This window comes from Heterocephalus glaber, unplaced genomic scaffold, assembly GCF_053883595.1.
Source record: "Heterocephalus glaber isolate CG9 unplaced genomic scaffold, H.glaber_assembly_v1.0 deba00000594, whole genome shotgun sequence".
Taxonomy (NCBI): Eukaryota; Metazoa; Chordata; class Mammalia; order Rodentia; family Bathyergidae; genus Heterocephalus; species Heterocephalus glaber.
The window spans coordinates 14,593,772-14,613,058 of NW_028258151.1; the positions used below are offsets into that span (position 1 = coordinate 14,593,772).

Sequence of the window (19,287 nt, forward strand, 5' to 3'; positions counted from 1 at the left end):
CAAAACCCACCATCCACCACCTGCCCTTGTTGAGACTGACTCTCTCTTTTTTGAGTCTTTTTTTTTTTTTTGCTTTTGTTTTAATTATTTTGTTTTTGTTTTTGGTACAGGGGATCGAACTCGGGTTCTTGCGCTTTCGAGGCAGGTGGTGGAATCACTGAGCTAAATCCCCAGCCCTGACTCTTTTTTTTTTGAGACACAGATATATAGTTCAGACTGGCCTCAAACTCACAGCCATTTTCCTACCTCAACCTCTCTAGTGCTGGGATTACTGGCATGTACCACCATGCCCAGCTTTTTGAGACAGGGTCTCATTATGTAGTTCACGCCATCCTTGAACTCACTATGTAGCCCAGGCTAGCTTTGAACTCATGGCAATCTTCTTGCCTCAGCCTCAGATGAAGTAGTGCAAAGGGAGTGCAGAGGAGAGCTCCTTACTCAACAGACAACATTGTTTCCTCTGGCTCCCAAATGACCCAGGGGACCCACACAGTCTCTCCTGTGGCTCCTGTGCTGAGTGACTGCAGGGCTGGAGCTGGCTCAGGGGAAGCCAAGGAGCTCTGCTTCATCCCTGTTTTTCCTAGCTGTCAATTATGGGGGGCCCTGCTGAGATCCAGGCTCCCTGCTGGTCCTGCCACTCCCCCATGGTCACCAGCTACTGTAAGACAGCAGGACTGAGCCTGTGACTTATCTCTTCACAAAGCCTTTGCTCCCTCTACTCACATGAGAATCTTTTAGATAAAGCAGAACCTGAGACAGAGAAACACAGTGGAAAAGCCAGGCCCCTGGTGTCCTGGCTCTCCACACGGCTCTGCGGAGGAGGGTAATGTTGTGAGGATGTGTGTGCAAGACAGAGTCCCCAGCTCCAGGCTGCAGGGAACAGGCCCTGACAGTGGCTTTTATTTGTTTTGTTTTGTTTTTTTGGTACCGGGGATCGAACTTGGGTCCTTGAGCTTGCACAGCAGGCTGCGAAACCACTGAGCTAAATCCCAGCCCCCAACAGTGGCTTTTATGACTGTGCCCATGCCAGCCCCTCCCTGAAGGCCTGGACTTCTCCTCCAGCCTTCGCAGAGTGACACTCCTCAGCCCCCAGGCTCACCAATGACAGCAGCACACAGTGTGTGGGGCAGCAGAGGCAGCCCATTGTCGTAGGCCTCCTTGAGTGTGTACACAGGCCGGGGCCGAGGCCGTGCCTCCAGCAGCAGCTGCTGCAGCTCCCCCAGCACCTGGAGCCAGCGCTCACGCTCCCCCTCGCTCCCCGACAGCAGCAGCACAGTGCACGTGGTCGGAGGCACAGTCAGCTGGGAGGCTGTCACCTGTGGGCAGGGACCCATGCTGGAGGGCTGCGGGCTGAAAGCCATCCATCCTTCCTCCCTTCCCTCCACCAGCGGAGGTTCGCTACCACTGAGTGCGTGTTCACCAGGTGTAGTGCTAGTCATGGCCTATAGCAGGGGATAAGTCAGACAGGGCACTCAGACACACATGGCCATGTCTAGAGCCCTGTGATGTGTGCCACAGTAGGGGAAGGATAGGAATTGAAACATGGAGTAGCCTCCTAACGCAGGCCTAGAGGTAAAGGACAACTGCAGAGTGGACGGCTGATTATCCAGGAGAAAGTCAGTGCAGGTGAGGGGTGGGGCTGGCATAGGCTGGCAATTCTGTGCAGAGGGAAGAGAATATGATACTATAAAGGCGGTGCACATAGCCGCTGGGTACTCTGGGAACTGGAGGGAGCAAGGTGTGGCCAGAGCAGAGAGAGGACCAACATGGAGGGGCTGGGGCTGTCTGTGGGGTCAGATCGCAGGGCCTCACATTCTCAGTCAGGAGCCTCATTAGGGTGCTGGGAAGCCACACAAGGGCCCCAAACAAGGTAGGATACAGCCAGATTCCTGTGGCAAGTTCACGGTGGCTGAAGGATGAAGTCTACTATGGCATCCCTGTGAAGGTGAAGCTATGGGCCAAGGTAGCCAGCCATGGCCATGAACAGTGGCTGCAGTGGGGATGGCAAAGGGAGATAGAGGATGGTTGGGACTGTTCTGTCCAAAACACTTACCCTAAAGATGCGTGGCAAGTCCTTGGATTGGGCATGGATAACATCGGAGGCCAGGACAGGGGTAGCAGAGAATTGGGGATCCCTGGAAGGTGCAGGGGACAGTCAGAGATTGTACTGTCCCTGGCTGCCCCTCTCACCCATTGGTCACTTGCCTCATGCCCCTGTCCACACCTACCTCAAGTCCAAGGCCTGCAGGAGGGCAGTGCTGGCTGGGCTGGCTCGAGGGTCAGGAGCATCAAACAGCAGTAGGCGCGAGTCACTGAGGGCAGCATATACCCGCTGCCAGCCCCGCCGGACACCAGAGGGCCTTGGCACCTGGGGGAGGCAGGCATGGGAGGGCTGCCCAGGCCCTTGGCCCCCATGCCCACCCTCCTCACTCCCCAGCCCCCGCTCACCGACAAGAAGCCCTCATAGGCAGTGCCTGTGCCTGTTTCAGGGTGCACCCCCAGGGCTGTGTGAAGGAGATCGGGGGGCACGGGACAGAGCGGGGCCTGTGGGGCACAGGTTGAGTGACAGAAGAAGCCGCAGGCTGTAGGGAAAGCAGACAAGTCAAATGGTATGACTGAGCCAGGATCTGAGCCTTCCCCACCCCAGTTTCCTGGAGGCCACAGTGACACCTGAGTTGTCACCAATTGCCCACCAAGTGGGAAAAAAAACTGAAAGAAGGAAATTGGACCAGGAGGTACCAGTTACCCTGGGTTGAGGGGAACAGCCTAGGTGTGTGTGTCAGGGTCACACTTGGGACTGTGGCTGTAACACAAGGGACAGGTGTGTGTGGGGGGATGCTCACCATCACAGCCCAGGCCTTGGCGGCCCAGGCCCAGCATCAGCGAAGTGCAGCAGAGACACTTGGTGGGGGATGGGAAGCTCCGGGGACGCAGTGTGTGAGAGCCAGGCTGTGAAGGGGTACATGCCATCACCCACTCGGGCAGGGTCAGGTGGGCAAAAGGCTGAGCCAGGCAGCTGCCACTTCTAAGCCCCAGTACTACCCTAAACTTGGGCTGCCATTCATGATGCCCATGGAGGGTCCCCACCAGGTCCATGGACACCAGCACAGTTGCTCGGGGCTCCCACTCTACTCTGCCCCTCAGCACTGACCTTAGCAGGAGGGTCTTCTGCAGAGGTGGCAGTAACAGCAGGCACCCAGGGGAACACAGCCTGCAGGACAGCAAAGGAGCAGGTGAGAAGGGTGGGGTGCAGGGCAGCCCAGCCCACACTCGTGGGGCTCTTGCCTTTCCTCACCCCCATGCGCAGGCTTCGGCGGCCCTCTGGCCTCAGCTCAGGCTCTACCCCAGGCCTTGGGGTTTCTCCTGAGATGCCAGAGTCCTTAGCAGAATCCTTCTGTGGATGAGAGAGGAAAGGGCAAAGTGAAGGTCCCTGTGGCTCTCCCCACATATTCTCTCCAGCCAACCCCTCCACTTGGCTCTTACCTCTGTGCTCCGGAAGGACAGGAAGGGAATGAGGGAGTGTGAGGCCTTGGTGTCTGCAAACAGAAAGCATGGGTCGCTCAGGGTGAAGTCTCTGGGCTGTGGAACCAAGGGCAGCAGGGGCCTCAGTTCCTCCCTCACTGAATGTGGAAGTGACCACAAGCTATGGGGCAAGGGGGCCTGGCACACAACAGGAGCTCAATAAGTGGTGAGTAACAGACGCTGAGGCACCATGCAGAGGAAGGCTGGAGCAGGCCACTGGCTCTGGCTTAGGAGCACTGGCCACTCACCCCCTGGCCCACGGGCCCGAAGCTCGTCCCTCAGTGCAGCCAGCTCCTGCTGTAGGGCCTGGTTCTGCTTCTCAGCCTCCTCCAAGCGCCTGTAGGGAGGGGACAAGGGCTCACCACGGGCCTCTGCATGGGATCCAGGCCCACAGCACATGCTGCCAGCCTCACCGCTCAGCCTGCAGCTGGGCCTCCTGCACCTGCGTCAGCCGCTCCTGCAGCCCTTGCTTGGCTCGGATCTCAGCATCCAGTGCTGACTGCAGCTCCAGCCGCGCTGAGGCCTCCATTTTCTGCAGACGCCGCGCCTTCCACTGGTGGTCCTGGTAGCCACAAAGCACCCCATAAGATGCCCTCTGGGCCTGAATGCCTTGGAAACTTCCTCCCACTGGTGCATGCTGCTGCCCATGCCACTCAGCCAGGCCCAGCATCAGTTCTTTCAGCCTCCCACCCCGACTCCAGGGCAAATCTGAGGCTCACCAGAGGCCGGGTGGTGATTGTCTGGGTACCCACATTCCTCAAGGATTCCAGCTCCTCAGCCATCTTGGTGGCCAGGGCCTGCAAGTAGCCTCTCGAGACCTTCTCATCATTCACCCTGATTGGGAAGGGGCTCAAAGTCAAGGGCCAGGAACCCAGACTCGCCCAGGGCCCCTCCCCAGCCTGGCAGCACCCACCAGCTGAGGATGTCTGCAATCTGGGCCTCCCAGTTGCTCTCAGTCTCCCGCCGCTCGCCTTCCAGCCGCTGCTTGGTCTGCAGTTCCTGCTCCAGCTCTTCGGCCAGCTGGGGGCCAGGTGGAAGGAGGCCTCAGTGTCCAGGTGGCCCTGCAGCTGGGCCATCTGCCAGGGCCCCAACCCTGCCAGTTTCCCCATAGGTACACCATCATCCCAAGCCCCATACGTGTCTCCACCCTTCTCACCTGCTCCAGCCAGCCAGGACCCCAGCAGCTCTGCCACCCACCCTGCCAGCACCCTATCTGTCTGTCACCAGGGCTCTGCCATCCATCCTGCTCACCTGCTCCTGTTCCCGGCTCAGCCTCTGGTTCTCCTCCCTTAGCTGGCACAGAGCCTCCTCCTTCCCATTGGGCCTGAGGAGCAAAAGGCTGAGGCCATGAAGTAATGGTGGCGGTGATAGTGCCAGTACAGCTCAGCCTATCTGGCCCCATCCTGTCAGCCCTGCTGCTGGCTTACCCATAGCGGCAAGCCTGTTCCAGCTGTTCCCGCAGGATGGCCACTTCCTTGAGGAGCTGGGCCTCATGAGTGCCCTCTTCAGATGATCCAGTGCCATTGGTCTCAGAGGCTGCATGGAGGGTCTTGAAGATGTGCAGAGGGGTCAGGGCAGGGCCCAACAAACTGCCCCATGCAAGGACACAGGCCTGGCCGTGGGGTCTTCAGGGGATCAGACTGAGGGGGACACCTCTGACCAGGGGGGTGAGTCCTCACTACCTTGGTCTGGGAAGATTCCTTCTTAAGGCTTCGGTCTTGTGGTCCCCGGAGTCTCATCACCTCCTGGCTCAGGCTGGCCACCTGGTTCTCCAGCTGTGACAGGGTGCAGAGGCAGGCAGTATGGACTTTGCCCTCCCCAACCCTTCTGCCCCACCTTGCCACAGACTTGTAGGATCTGACAGCCACAGGGGGTTCCCAGATGCCCCTTTCCTGCCACAATGTCTTGGGTCAGTTTCCACCAACCACATGGGAGGTACAAGGGCATGTGGTATCCCTAGCACTTTAAATTTGGCACCTCAGGCCTCCTCCAGCCATAGTGGGGCTCACAGGTGCTGGGCTCAGCTGCTGTCCCCTCTCCTCCCACTCCCACCACCTACCTCCTTCCTGATATCACAGACTTCTTCCAGCTGGGAACTCAGGGCCTGGATCTGGCTGGTTGTGGCCACCTCTTTCTTCTGGGCCTCCCGCAGCCTCAGCAGTAGTTCCTCCTGCAGGCTCTGGGCTCGGCATAGCTCCCGTGCCTGTGCCTGCAGCCCTGCCTGGGCCTCAGCCAGCTCCTGGGCATCCAGAGTAGGGAGGACAAGGCCCGATCAGGGCACCAGTCTCTGTGGCATGGAGTCCTGGGCCCCCACTGCCTTACCTGAGGAGCTGGTCCTTACCTGCTGAAGCTGGTCCTTCTCCGACTGTAGGTCACTGACTTGGCCTGGGCTATCACCAGGGGACCCATCCCTCTGGGACAAGGAGGCCTTGCTGTCCCTCAGTGTCTCTGCCAGAAAGTGTCACTGAGACCCATGCATACTGACCACCCTGCCTCAGGTCCTCCATGTGCAGCATCTCACAGAACCTTCTCCATGGCCCTTTTTCCACAAGGAGGTTCAAAGCCTCCTTCTCAAGGTCACAGACCACATATAGAGGAGGGACAGGATTGGGGACTAGAGAGGACTTCTCATGGGCTATACCAGGATGGGGGAGGGTTACCTGCCAGCCTCTCCCTCAGAGTTTCCACTTCCTTCTGCAGCTGTGCCAGCTCCTGGTGGTCTGAGGGACCCCGTGAGTGAGCAGCCAGGCCTGCAGTAGTAGCCCCAGGGCTCCCACACACAGACCAGGCCCAGATGCCCTTATACCTTGGCACTTCCAGCTCAGCTCCACCTTTTCCTCCTCCAAACAGCGGAGCTTCCACTCCTGGGCAGCTGCTAGCTCAGAGCTGCTCTCAGGACTGAGGCTGGGGGAAGACAGGAACAATGCAAGGTGGAAGAACACCCCCCCCCCCGCCCCCAGCCTGATCTGTCCTCCTGCATCCAATCATTCATTCATTCAAGACCCCCTATCCCACCCCAGCTCCAGGCCTAGGGCTGGACTCTGTTCAGGGAGAGGAAAAGATCAAACCAAGACCCTGCCTTCAGGACAGCCTGGGGCATCCTGGCCTCAAAAGCTCTGTGACCTTGGAGAGTCACCTAAAATGTCTGAGCCTCAGTTTCCTTGCAGGACAACGGAAGTGGTAATGGCCTCTTCTGAAGCCTATTGAGAGGCCTTGGTAAGGTGCTGGGTCCAGTGCAGTGGTCCTTGGATAAGGGCTGTTCAGAGCACCCGCCATCTCAGCACTCCATCCCAGGCCCTTGCTTCCATCTCAGACTGGCAGCACAAATGGGACTAAGTAATCCTCCTGCCCATTTTATAGAGACACAGATTGAGGCTTGGGGTAGTAGAAGCCCTTCATACTCTGAGTCCAGTGCCTGTTTTTGTTTTGTTTTGTTTTGTTTGGAGACAGGGTCTCACTATGCTGTTCAGGCTGACCCTGAACTCACTATGTAGCTGAGGCTGGCCTCAAACTTGCAGCAATCCTCCTGCCTCAGCCTCCCCAGTGTTGGGATTACAGGCATGCACCACCACGCCGGGCAGAGTGACTTTGAAACCTGCAGGGTGCTGTGAGGGCCCCATGCTGAGATGTGGCCCAGAGGAACAGCCATGGCTTCTCCAGGACAGTGATAACATGAGGTGTCAGGAAACCATTCTGTTCCCTTTCCTGTGGTACTGATGGGCTACACCCCCACTTCCCAGCAATTGTGAGGGCTAGACTTACCTCCCAGAGGTATAGGTAAAGCCCACGAATGGCAGGTGGTGGCCGGAGAAGGACCCATGGGAGGGTGGTGGCAGGGTATCCTATAGGAGAGGGAAGGAGAGTCAGAGCCAGTAAGAACAGCTCAAGAAACAGGCTGAGACAGGAAGATCAGCATGAGTTCGAGGCCAGCCTGAACTATATAGTGAGTTCAAGGCCAGCCTGAACTACTTAGCAAGAATCTGTGTCAAAAAATCCAAAAAAAAAAAAAAAAGAAAGAAAGAAAGTAATCCCCTGGGGATGGGACTGACAGCCTTCTCCTGCTCAAGTGTAACCCAGGAGGACATAGCCCCTACCAAAATGGACCACAACTTCCATGAATCCTTGAGATTATGGTCTCCCAGGGGCTGCTGGGAGTTCTCTTCCTTACATGAATTCTAGTTAATAGGATGACTCCTAGGGTCAAAGGGCCTTTACTCCGTACAACCTTGTTCAGTACAGGTCAGCTGGCCCAGGTGAACAACAATTCTCGTGAGCCCCTGGGGTCCAAAGGCCTCACCCCAGCCCAGTAACTGCTCTAGGGACTTCTGGAGGTTTCCATAGCCAATGAGGAGCAAGGTGGTACGCTCTTGCAGTGGCATCTGCCACTCACAGGATGATTGAGGGTGTCATCATCAACATCAAAGTTGGAGGTGTCCACAGGCCCTTGAAGCTCAGGGATATAGGGGGCGGTGCTGGCCGCCAGCTGCTCCCAGTCCACACCCTCAAAGAAGGGATGGCTCCGGAAGTCATCCAGCCCACCACGGCCCAGCCGCTCCTCTTGGCGGCACAGCAGCTGGCGGATCAGGTCCTGGGCACTGGATGGAACATCAGGCACGTCAGAGGGGAACTGCAAATGGTCCTGCAGGCCAGGGAAGAGAACAGGTAATCAGCTGGGGGCCCACGTTGGCATGCTGACACCTCTAGCCACACATACATGGGGGTTCCGCTGCCCTCCTGAGCCTGTGGCCAGACCTCATGGTTCATGATCTTGCCATAGGTTTCCACCAGGGATTCTGCATAGAAGGGTGTTTCCCCAAAGAGCAGCTCGTAGGCGCAGACTCCCAGCGACCACCAGTCACACTGTGGGCCGTAGTGGCCTTGACCCTCCTCCATTGCCTGCAGGATCTCCGGGGAGATGTAGTCTGGTGTCCCTACTGCCACCGATGAATCCACCTGTGAGCAGTGGTGTTGTATGTCAAGGCCGGCACTTCCACTTCCTAGGGGCAGGACTGCTCCAGTGCTACCTCTTGGGACCTGATGCACCCTCCACTAGCCTGGGTACCCTCATCCCCTTGAGAGCTTGGCCTGTCTGGTGTCCTTGGCTCTCATTCTACGTGAGGTCCTCACCATGCCACTATTGTTGAGTCGCAGACAGGAGCCAAAGTCAGCCAGGCGGATATGACCATTCATGTCCAGCAGGATATTGTCTGGCTTGACATCCCTGGGGGAGGGCAGGGAGATGAGGGGCTTGACCTTGCATGAAGATGTACATTTAGGAATCTGTCCAACAGGGCATGTTAGCACATGCCTGTAATCCTAGCACTCAAGAGGCTGTGGCAGGAGGATTGCTACAAGTATGAGCCCAGCCTAGGGTACATAGCAAGACCATGTCTCCAAAAAAAAAAAAAGGCATGTTACTAGGTATATACTTGCATGTGCTCTCAGGAGTTCCTGTGTGCACACGTGAGCCATGTGTGTGCACGGATGTAACAGGGAGAGCAGGCTGGTAGCCAGGAGAAAGAGGGAGGAAGCTAGACTGGTGGAAAGGATACGGTAAGGATGAACCTAGGGGCTGCAGAGTGTGCTGCAGGGGATACAGGAATCAGATTTCATCCATGCAGACCTCAGCTCCAATTAGCTGGGCTGTCCTGAGCCAGGGGCTTACCTATGATAAATTCTGATTTTCTTTTTTTTTTTTTGGTACGGGTGATCGAACCTGGGACCTTGTGCTTTCGAGGCAGACGCTGGAACCACTGAGCTAAATCCCCAGCCCAATTCTGATTTTCTCATCTGTAAAGTGGGTGCACTGGCAGCCCTCACCACATGAGGTCTTTTGGAAGGAGGGTTCAGAGAAGCACATATATGAGCCCCCTGCATGGGGGTGGGCATATGGCAAGTACTCAGCAAACAGCCATGTCTGGAGCAGTCAGCGTGGGCCAGCTGGGCAGCAGAGGCTTTGGAGGCCCACCTATGGACATAGCCCAGCTGGTGCAGCGAGTCGATGGCCAGCACCATCTCGGCCAGGTAGAACTGGGCCAGCTCAGGTGGGAGACGGTCCTCAAAGCGGCTCAACAGTGTGAGGAGGTCTCCACCAGCGTAGTAGTCCATCACCAGGTACTAAAGGGCAGTGGGTGGGGACAAGAATCAGATGGAGGGAAAGGAGTACCTGTCCACCTCATAGTGGTCCTGTGGGGCTCTGGAACACTGCAGGGGAGGGCGGTTCCCAACAGCTCTGGGCTGGCTAGCTTCCAGCCTGAGCTCAAGTAGAAATTGCCAGGCTGAGCAGCTGGTAGGAAATGGGGGCCCTCTAGATCCCAGGAGAACCCAGTGCCCTTGCCCCCAAGAACCTTCTCCTTGTTTTCAGGCAAGCTCCACCCCCCCACGCCCCACCCCCCGCCCTGTGCCGAATACCCTCACCAGATATTCCTCGTCTTGGAAGGCATAGTGCAGAGTGGTTACCCAACGACTGTCCCCCTTCACCAGCACATCTCGCTCCTCCCGGAAACAGGCCGTCTGCAACAGGTTTGAGGGAGTGGGGCAGGTGGGATCAGAGCCCAGGAACCCCTGGCCAGCTCAGAGAATGACTCCTAAGCTTATGGATGGATGGAGGGTGCAGCTCTGCTTGTTCCAGGCTTGCCTTGAGCCTGAGCCCATGCTTTACAGCTCTGGGCCTCAGTATTACCATAAAGAAAATGGGAGCTAGGTGTGGTGGCCCATGCCTGTAATTCCAGCACTCAGGAGGCTGAGGCAGGAGGATCACCATGAGTTCAAGGCCACCCTCAGCTAGAGTTCAAGGCAAGTCTGGACTACATAGCAAGACCCTGTCTCAAGCAAAATAACAAAACAAAAAACCAACCAAACAAAAAAGAACATGGGAACAACCCAGCTTACTCTTGTGAGGAAAGGCTAGGAGACGGGTGACTGCCGAGGATGGCCTTCTTTGCCTGATGTTCTGCCATGCCCCGTTGTCTTGTATACCTTGCTAGCAGCACGCTCCCCACACCATATGCACGATGCCCAAGTCCCACCAGACCCCAAACTGACCTCGGCCCTCTTCAGCATCTCCCACTTGTGCAGCATTTTCATGGCAAAGATCTGCCCACTGTCTCTCTGTCTCACCACGGCGACCTGAGGCCACATTAGGACTAGAGTGAGCCTAAGCCAGCCACTAACCCCTTCCTCAACACCTGCCCCAGGCTCTTTGCTCACCTCCCCGAAGGCCCCTCTGCCGATCACCTTTAAAATCTCAAAGTCATCTCTCTGTAGGCGTAGCTCTTTCACCTTTGTTACGAAGGGGGTGGCTGAGGGAACAGAGTTGGGGCTCAGAGCATTCAAGTGAGGGCCCCAATACCCTCTCTCACCTTGGCAAAGCCAGGAACTGCAGAACAGGGAGGCCTCCCCAGGGACGGCCTGGCAAGTGGGCTAAGTAATAGGTGGAGTCCATTCAGCTATGAGCTGGAACTGTGGAAGGTGAGGGTTCTGGCCCCCAACCTCCCCAGACCCCTATCTCCAGACTCCATACAGCCTCCATTATCCCAGGGGCTGATGGGACTTATAGTCCTCCCCAGTCTGAGGCTTGATCCCAGCTGGCCAGGTCACCCTGGGGAAGATGAGAATACCATTACTACCCCCCTACACACACACAGTTCTTGGCCCCTAACAGGACCAGGCCAGGGCCTGTCTTGGGAAACTGGATAGGTGACATTCCTTGTCCCCTGAGAAGCTTCTCTGACATTCAGGAGTTGTGGGCCTGGGTCCCAGGACCCTGTAGGTATAGAGACACCTGGCTAGAGGTAAGGCCGGGGGCATACCCAGAGGACAGGGAGGACAGTGGTCCTGCAGGGACCTGGGGGACAGGCTCTGTGCTCCCCAGGTGGAGCCCCTGGTCTGGAGACATAGGTACCAGTCTGCCTGGGTGCTCACAAGACTCCAAACAGAGCCAAAAACCTTTACCTGGTGGCTGATGCCAGCACCTGAGGGTATGAGCACTGAGGATCCCCTCCAGGCCTGATAGCCCTGCCACTCATAGCCCCGGCTCCCTCTCTTTTGCCTGGCCAAGAGCCTCCTCTTGCGTCACAGTCTCTGAAACCTTCATGAAGGGCATCTTCAGCCACTCCCTGGCCCTGCCCAGGTCTGGAGTAGCCACAGGCCAGGGGGAAAGGAATTAAGTCTTAGGGACAGAGAGAGGCTGTAATGGCCAGTGAGGACTGGGGGCAGCTATGGTCTGGCACCCTGCCTCAGTTTCCCCTTGCCAGGAGGTAAAATCTCTTTCAGCTGGGCGGGCCTATGGGTAGGACAGAGAGCTGCTCCACAGGTTTATCAGGCAGAACCCCTGCAGCGGGGGTGGTGTGGAAACCTCATTACAGATATTAATTGTTTCTTTCCCAGGTCCGAGTATGAAGTGGGGGATGAGCAGCCACAGGCTTCCAGGGAGAAACTGAGGCCAGGGCAGTGACCCACCAAGCAGATGGGTCAAGAGCTGGGGCCCAGAACCAGGAGGATCCAGGCCCCCAAGACAGGATGCCCAGGCCTCCTGCCTTGCCACAGGGGATAAGGGCTCTGGGAAGGAGCAGGGACAAGTTGGGGCAGGAGAGGAGTGAGTCACACCCTAGGAGTTACCTCAGATGTCAACAGACGGCCCCCACTGTGAGGTCCCAGGCAGAGGTGCCACAGGCAGGCAGGGAGGAGCACACACGTGTGTGCAAACACTCACATGGGTGTGGACATTACAGGGAGTGGGGGTGACAACACAGACATACACACATAACACACAGGAGTCCCAAGAAGACAGGCAGGCAATAAGAGCAGGGCCTCTGACTGCCCTCATCCCAGGGCTGGGGGCCAACCTGATGGCCAGTCTGGTGGCTGGTTTCCAACCATGCCAGGCACCAGGAACACTAGTTGCCCACTGAGCAAACAACCCACCTCACCCACCCTCCAGGCTGGACACCTGTGTCCTCCCCACATGGTCCAGCCAGGTGTGACCAGGGAACCCTCAGGCTGACACCAGTGCCCACACTGGGTTCTGGGTCACTCTGGGCCAGCCACTCCCAGTGATTGAGATGAGTCAACCAGGAAAGGGTGCAGACCCACCTCCAGCCAGGACCCCTCCCTTGGCCCTGTCAGGAAGCCAGGCCAGCAGCTTGCACAAAAGGGCTGAGGTTGGCTCCCGGTCCAGGTTGGGGTGGACTTGTGTGCAGGGTGTGGGGCTGTCTGCAAAATCCACCAGTTACCTGTAGCAGAGCTGGAGGGGCCAGATGGCCTGCAGAGGGGAAGTGAGAACTCCCCTCGTCATTGTCTTTGTGTCAGTAAAGACTGAGTATTTGTGACATGCAGGGGAGTCTGTGTGTGTGTGTGTGTGTGTGTGTGTGTGTGTGTGTGTGTGTTCTGCGTGGGGCACGGGATGTGACCTGCAACTGGAAAATCCTGTACATGATGTTGTGGAGGAGTGTACTGGACACATACGTCTGAGATCCACAATCTGGGAGTAAGTTTGTGTGTGTCTGTGTGTCGTGTGGGGATGCCAGGGCTCTTGGAGTGGGAAGGGGCGTGTGCAGGTGGCTGCGCGGGCTGTGGGGTCGGTGGCAGGTGTGAGAGCTCACAGCGAGGTGAAGAGTTTCTAGGGCTGCTGCGTCCCCGTGGGAGGCTGTGAGGAGGCGGAGCGCGCAGGGGTCCGGGAGCCGGGACCCTAACTCCCGCCCCGTTCCACCACGGCTACTTACCCCAGCTCAGGAATTGCACCACATTGCGCTCCCGGCGCAGGGGGGCGCTGCTGAGCTCGTGGTGCAGCCCTAAGAGCAAATCTAGGAGACCGTCGAGCCCCAGGCCGCCGCCGGCCTCACCCCGACCCAGCTGCTCTAGAGCGCGCAGCCGCTGCTCCATGGCTGCACCCGAGCCCTGTGCCTGGGCTAAAGCCGGGCCACCTGCATGTCTGCCGGTAAGTCCGTCTGTCGGTCCGTCGCTCCGTTCGTCCGTCGGGCCGAGGCTTGGTCCGTACAGCCTCCCCTCACTGGCCCGCCCTCCTCGCTGTCACCTTCCTCCGCCGCCACCCGCGCGCGCTCACCTGGGCGCCTCACCCCGCCCTCTGCCCTTCACCCCGCCCCCCGACGGACGGACAGGTACGCTTCGGCCAATGGGAGCAGCGACTGAAGGAGGGTGGGCGGGCGGAGGCGCGCGAGGGGGCGGGCGCAACCCGGGCCAGGAAGTGGCGGGGGGGGGGGTCGGCGGGAGTGACTTCTGGGCGAGGCGGGGCTGGGGTCTGGAAGACCCGTCCGGACCCCGTGATGGTGTCAGTCCCGGCCCCACGGGGACACCTTGAGGACCCTAACCTCGGTGGAGCACCAGTCGCGCACTACCTCCTGCTCGGGCAGCGACCCTCTTTGGCCTTGGAAGTGGGGCGGGGAACGGCCGCTGTCCCGGAGCCGGAAGGGAGTTGTAGTTCGCTTCTCCCGGTTTTGGCTGCCGCGTTAGGCAACCCCCGACCTGCCACTGCTCTGCCCAGAGTTGTTGCTGTGACTTTTTGTATTGTTACAGCTGACCTGGGAGAAAGGGAGGTGGGGAAGGGATAGTCTCATCCATTTGGCAGATGGGTACACTGAGGCTTGGAAGGACGAAGGTTATTCGAAGGGTGAGGGACTCCGTAGATAGACAATCTGGTGCCGGCTGGGCTGTTACCTCCACCACGAGTTCTTTCAGCAGGGCCGGAGCAGGGCCAGAGGCCCGGCCTGGAATGTGAAGGGCCTAAGAGGCCGGCACTAGGCCAAGGGAGGCCGGGGTGGGGGCGACTCTATACTAGGATATTTCGAATTTCTACCCAGCTGTGTGCAGCTGGGCTGGACGCGACGACATAGGACAGTGGGTCCGTCCAAGAAGAGAGATTAAAGGGAGGGATATTAGTGACTTTAGACAACACATTTTTTCATTAAATAACCTGTTTAGGGGTTTTCTTCTTCCCCTCTGAGACCTAGAACTTGAGACTGGATAAGGCCACATTCCTAGTGCGGAAGGAGGAGGTGCTCTGTGAGTGTTTGCAGAGTGAAATGGACACCCCCAGCAGCAAATAGGGTGTTTCTCCACACTACTATCTCCATCTCCGCAGCAACCCTGCCCTGTGGCTCCCCAGGGCTGGGGTCTAGGAAAAGGGGAAGCTTCCCAAGCCCATCAAGCCAGGAAAGGGAGTCAGGGTTCAAGCTCAAATCTGGGGATCTTTCTCGCTGCCCCTGGTCTCCGGAAGGTGGCGAGCAGGAGTTTGGAAGGTTTGATTGAGGCCTCCCGGGTTTCTTCTGGGCAACTCCGAGCTCTCTTTGAGCACCCCAGCAGGACCAGGGCTATGGGAGGTCAGAAGAGGCCGCAGGGTGGCGCCAGAGACCAGAGGAGAGGCAGGCCTCTGAGGAGGCGAGTTCCCAGTTGAAGAAGAGAGGGTGAGAGGGCCAGGGCAGGAAGGTGGGGTGCTCCTCGCTGCCCGCCTTGGTCACCCTGATTCTCTGCCCGCCCCACTACGGCCCAAGTAGTCAGCAGTCAAGAGTCAATTGATGAGGCCACAGGTCGCCACGTAACTTGGGGCAATCTTCTTAACTCTCCGATGCTGAATTCTCAGAAAAGTCCGTTCCCTATCAGACTTCATATCCACATACCCACACTACACCAGAGGGGAAGCTGAGTCCTGAGGCCTAGGGTGGTATGGGGCAGACCTCGGACTGTCACTCAACACTTCTCTCATACACTCAATTCATTTTGCTCTTATGCCAGTTTTGTCACATTGTTTTTGCAAGACCTGGTTTCCTTGTCTGTAAAAGGGATCCAGTCCCCCTGCTCATGCCTTTGTACTCCAGTGTCAGAAAGTTCTTAAAGGGCCACTATCAGACTGACCCTGTTCCAACCTGAACAGGCAGCCAGGCCTCCAGCCCTGATAGTGCCTGGCACGTCTCTTCTCTGATCCTCTGCATGCTGGGCCCCAGGACCACAGAGCCCAGCTCAGCAAATGTTGGTGGATAAATGAGTTTCTCCTCCCCAGAGCCTCGGGCCCAGCCAGTCTGAGTAACTGGGCCACTGTCTTTCCTTCTTCCCATGGCCCCCTCGCCCTCATTTGAACGTCTTTTGTCCATGGTCACTGCTTCCAAGAGGCTCAGGCAGATCTGCAGAAAGGACCTGTCACTCCCCTCTCCAGCCCCTGTGGTGTGGAGGTGCTGTCACCAGTCCTTCCCCACCCCTGGGGAAGAGGTCATGGTGACATCATCTCACATTCTCACATGCTTCTTGGCATTTCAAAGTGACTTCAGGCTTCTTATCTCCACAACATCCCTGCTGGAAGGGTTATAATTACCCTCCCTTCGCAGATTAATACACTGAGGCCAGGAGGCCATGTGGTGCCAGCTCTGAGCTCCTGCCCTTAGTCCACACCCTGCCTGTGTCTGGGGTCCTGGCCCAAGTCAGTGCCTGGCAGCAGTGCCTTGGTTGGAGAAAAATGAAGCTGTCAATTCAGTAGTAACCCCAGCCTAGCAGAAAGAAAGGCACAGAAGCTGGGTGTGGTGGTGTTGCCTGTAAATCCTAGCACTTGGGAGGCTGAGGCAGTAGGATCGCCTCCAGTTCGAGACCAGCCTAGGCTACATAGTGAGTTTAGAGCCAGCCTGAACTACAAAATGAGACTCTGTCTCAAAAAAATTAAAAAAGAAAGAAAAAAGAAAAGAAAAAGAAAAGAAGAAGAAAGGTACAGAAGTTTCCAAAAAGAGGAAAGACCCCAGAGAGGAAGAAGGGGCTGGAGCAGGGAGAGAACTTGAGAGCCTGCACAGGTAAGCCTCCATGAGGGACCCTGGTGTTCTGACCCCCAGCATTGGCCTCTGGGTCTGGAGGAGGCTCGGGGGTCTGTAACCTCCGAGGCCACATCTTAGGCCTCCTGAGTCCAGGTTTTCTGGTTCCCCTCCCAAGGTGCAAAGATTCAGCCTCCAGTGGGCAGCTGAGTCTCCCAGCCTGGGCCTCGGAAGCAGCTCAGAGCTGCTGGCCCATCTCAGTGGCCTACCCCACTTGAAATGTGGCCCACTCCCACCGCAGCGGGTCAAGGAGTGGGAGGCTAGCAGTGGGGTCCTGCAGCACTGCCCACTATGCCCCACATGTGTGCCCTTAACCAAATCCCTTCCCCTCTCTCTGGACACTGTCTTTGTATATAAAGGAGAACTGAGGCCAACCAAGGTAGTGCATGCCTGTAATCCCAGGACTAGGGAGGTTGAGGCAGGAGGCTTGCTTTGAGTTCAAGGCCAGCTTGGACTACACAGTGAGACCATCTCAAAACAAAATACAAGGAGAACCTTACTTGCTCAGCTGTGGGGGACAAGCGAGGTATACAGTATGGCCCCACTGACCCTCCTGATACTTCTCTTGGAAGAGGTGGGAGGCCACACGTTTGGAGGTGGGGAAGCACAAGCCTTTGCTGCTTAGGCATCCAGTCCCTGTTAAAGGGCTGTTAGGGGCCTGGGGAAGGGGCTGATGGAGATGGCCAGGGTGAGCAACCCTGCTCCTCCCCCTGGCCCTTGGCAGCTCATGTCCACTACCCTGCTAGCCCTGCATGTCAGGGGTGTGTCCTTTGAAAGGTCCAAAGCTCTAAATGGGTGGACATATGGTGGTTTCATCATCCTGGCTTTCCTTCCAAACCCTTCTCTGAGGTGCTCCAGCCTGCCCTATGGGCTCCCACACTGCTGAGCTGCAGCCCCGTGTGGTTTTGCAATTACTAGTCTCTCTGGGTGCACAGGAAGCAAGGCCCCAAGCCCCCTCAGCCACCACCCCTCTGGCCCATGGGCGCCACTGGGTCTGCAAGCTGCTTCACGGAAGGGTGGGTCCTCCTGCTTTGTTCTGGGTGGGGCATCATGCTCCCTACCCTTCCCTGAACCCAGGGTGCTCAACAAAGGAGGCCACTGAGGTGGACATTCTCAGGCTCAGCCTCTGAGATACATTTGGAGACCAGGAAACAGGCTCAGGAGGTAGAGCAGTGGCTGGACCACAGGAAGTAGCAGAGGTGGGATTCAAACCTAGGGCTCTGTGCCAACAACTGCCCTCTGGGTGCTACTCTAGCTGGTGACTTTATTTGTAGTCCTGGGGGGAGAACCCATGGTCTCATTCGAGCTAGGCATGCCTCTGCTGTTGGGCCACACCCCAGCCCCAAGGTGGTGACTTTGAACCAGAGGGCAGGAGTAGTGGCCAGGAGTCCTTCCACCAGCAGACTGGCCTTGGATCAGTCCTGTGACTTGCCCCACTTTGATAAGAACAGGGCCCTAGGGCAGACTTTAGTTCTTTGTGTTCTAAGGAGCAGAAGTAATGTTCATTCTTCATGAGATGATATAGGGAATCCTACCACAGCATACAGCTGCTGTGTCGGGGCTGAAACCGTGGGGCATCCCTTTGCCTCCTGGTCCTGGACAGCTCTTACTCCAAGGCTCTGGGAACAGGGTAGAAGTATCCCTCCACTGCCCAGCCCGGCCTCTGCAGGGGGTCTTCTCACCCAAGATGGAGGTGATGTGGGGCCACACTTCTATCCATATCCACTGGCCCTTCCAGCACCATCACACCCCACAGGGGATTTCACCCTGTAAGACCCAAACCAGGCACATGAGCCCTGGGGCAGCAGCAGGGAGGCCCCAGGGGTGCCTGTCCCTGCCTTTCTTCAAGCCTCAGCTCAGCGGACCCTTCTAGGCAGCCTCCAGGAGTTCACCCCACACAGGGATGGGTGTTGAGAATGGTCTGGGTGCCCAGGGCTCCCCACAGGTGGAGCACCGCAGTGGAGGTGGCACGGCCACCACTCCCACCCTACCAGAGCTCCTGGGTCTGTTTTCTCAGGTGCTCTGACAGCTTGAGCAAGCATGCTGCACTTCCCAGGGACTCCTGCAAGCTGCCATTGGCTGCCCCAAGCTTCAGGGGTCCTAGGCAGAAGGGGCAGCATTTAATCTCTATTTCGGGCTTCTCAAGCCTGAGGGTGGCTACACTTTGAGGGTACTAGAAGCCTGTTTGCTTGTTTGGGGCCTTTTTTGAGATAGGGTCTTGCTCCGCAGTCCAGGCTGACCTCAAATTCCAAATACTATAGCCCTGGCTGGCCTCCAACTTTTAATCCTCCTGCCTTAGCCTGAGTGTTGGGATTATAAGCACCACTGAACCTAGCTGGAAGGTTGTTTTTGTTTGTTCATTCATTCATTCATGCCATTCAGTTGTAGTGGGGACTGAACTCAGGGCCTTTGCTCAGATCTACATCCCCTGCCCTTTTAAAACTTTGAGGCAGGGTCTCACTAAGTCATTATGTTGCCCAGGCTAGGCTAAAATCTGCAATCCTCCTGCCTCAGCCTGCCAGAGTCCTACAATTATGGGTGTGTGCCACTACACCCAGCATTCATTTATTCATTTCAAACAGGTCTCATAATGTAGCCCAGGCTGGCCTCAAACTCGAGTTGCTCTTCCTGCCTATCTCCCTATTTTTCATTACATTTTATTTACTTATTTGTGGTTGGTTTTTTTTTGGTACCGGTGATCAAACTTGGATCCTTGCGCTTGTGCAGCAGGTGGCAAAACCACTGAGCTAAATCCCCAGCCCTACTTGTGGTTTTTTGAGACAAGGTCTTGCTATGTACTGTAGTTCAGACTGCCTGTGAACTCATTATGTAGCTGAGACTGGCCTCAATCTTGGAACAATTCTCCTGCCTCAGTCTCCCGAGTGCTGGGATTACAAGTGTCTGCCACCACACCCAGCTTACTTTTCCTTATAAAGTGTGCTTTTTTGATGAGGAAACA

General features: G+C 57.0%; 1 protein-coding gene across 5 annotated transcripts in view; it reads right to left on the reverse strand.

Annotated features, from left to right (window-relative positions):
- Cdc42bpg (CDC42 binding protein kinase gamma) overlaps positions 1-13,593 on the reverse strand; it is a 19,140-nt gene extending 5,547 nt beyond the window's left edge. For 3 of the 5 annotated variants that reach the window (XM_087205275.1, XM_087205273.1, XM_021264625.2), the window contains exons 1-28: positions 13,245-13,593; positions 10,732-10,823; positions 10,567-10,650; positions 9,940-10,035; positions 9,491-9,639; positions 8,650-8,743; positions 8,275-8,475; positions 7,913-8,161; positions 7,285-7,364; positions 6,329-6,426; positions 6,183-6,242; positions 5,864-5,970; positions 5,582-5,761; positions 5,205-5,297; positions 4,950-5,071; positions 4,774-4,846; positions 4,436-4,542; positions 4,242-4,356; positions 3,936-4,084; positions 3,771-3,859; positions 3,484-3,536; positions 3,296-3,394; positions 3,152-3,211; positions 2,844-2,949; positions 2,449-2,582; positions 2,229-2,368; positions 2,054-2,135; positions 1,100-1,316 (exon numbers count right to left, since the gene is read on the reverse strand). In XM_087205275.1, coding sequence (XP_087061401.1) covers positions 1,100-1,316; positions 2,054-2,135; positions 2,229-2,368; positions 2,449-2,582; positions 2,844-2,949; positions 3,152-3,211; positions 3,296-3,394; positions 3,484-3,536; positions 3,771-3,859; positions 3,936-4,084; positions 4,242-4,356; positions 4,436-4,542; positions 4,774-4,846; positions 4,950-5,071; positions 5,205-5,297; positions 5,582-5,761; positions 5,864-5,970; positions 6,183-6,242; positions 6,329-6,426; positions 7,285-7,364; positions 7,913-8,161; positions 8,275-8,475; positions 8,650-8,743; positions 9,491-9,639; positions 9,940-10,035; positions 10,567-10,650; positions 10,732-10,823; positions 13,245-13,404 — 3,289 coding nt within the window. In that variant the 5' untranslated portion in view covers positions 13,405-13,593. The remainder of the gene's footprint in view (positions 1-1,099; positions 1,317-2,053; positions 2,136-2,228; positions 2,369-2,448; positions 2,583-2,843; positions 2,950-3,151; positions 3,212-3,295; positions 3,395-3,483; positions 3,537-3,770; positions 3,860-3,935; positions 4,085-4,241; positions 4,357-4,435; positions 4,543-4,773; positions 4,847-4,949; positions 5,072-5,204; positions 5,298-5,581; positions 5,762-5,863; positions 5,971-6,182; positions 6,243-6,328; positions 6,427-7,284; positions 7,365-7,912; positions 8,162-8,274; positions 8,476-8,649; positions 8,744-9,490; positions 9,640-9,939; positions 10,036-10,566; positions 10,651-10,731; positions 10,824-13,244) is intronic. The other 2 variants (XM_087205274.1, XM_013074941.3) reach the window with 1 other exon arrangement.
- Positions 13,594-19,287: the final 5,694 nt, after the last annotated feature.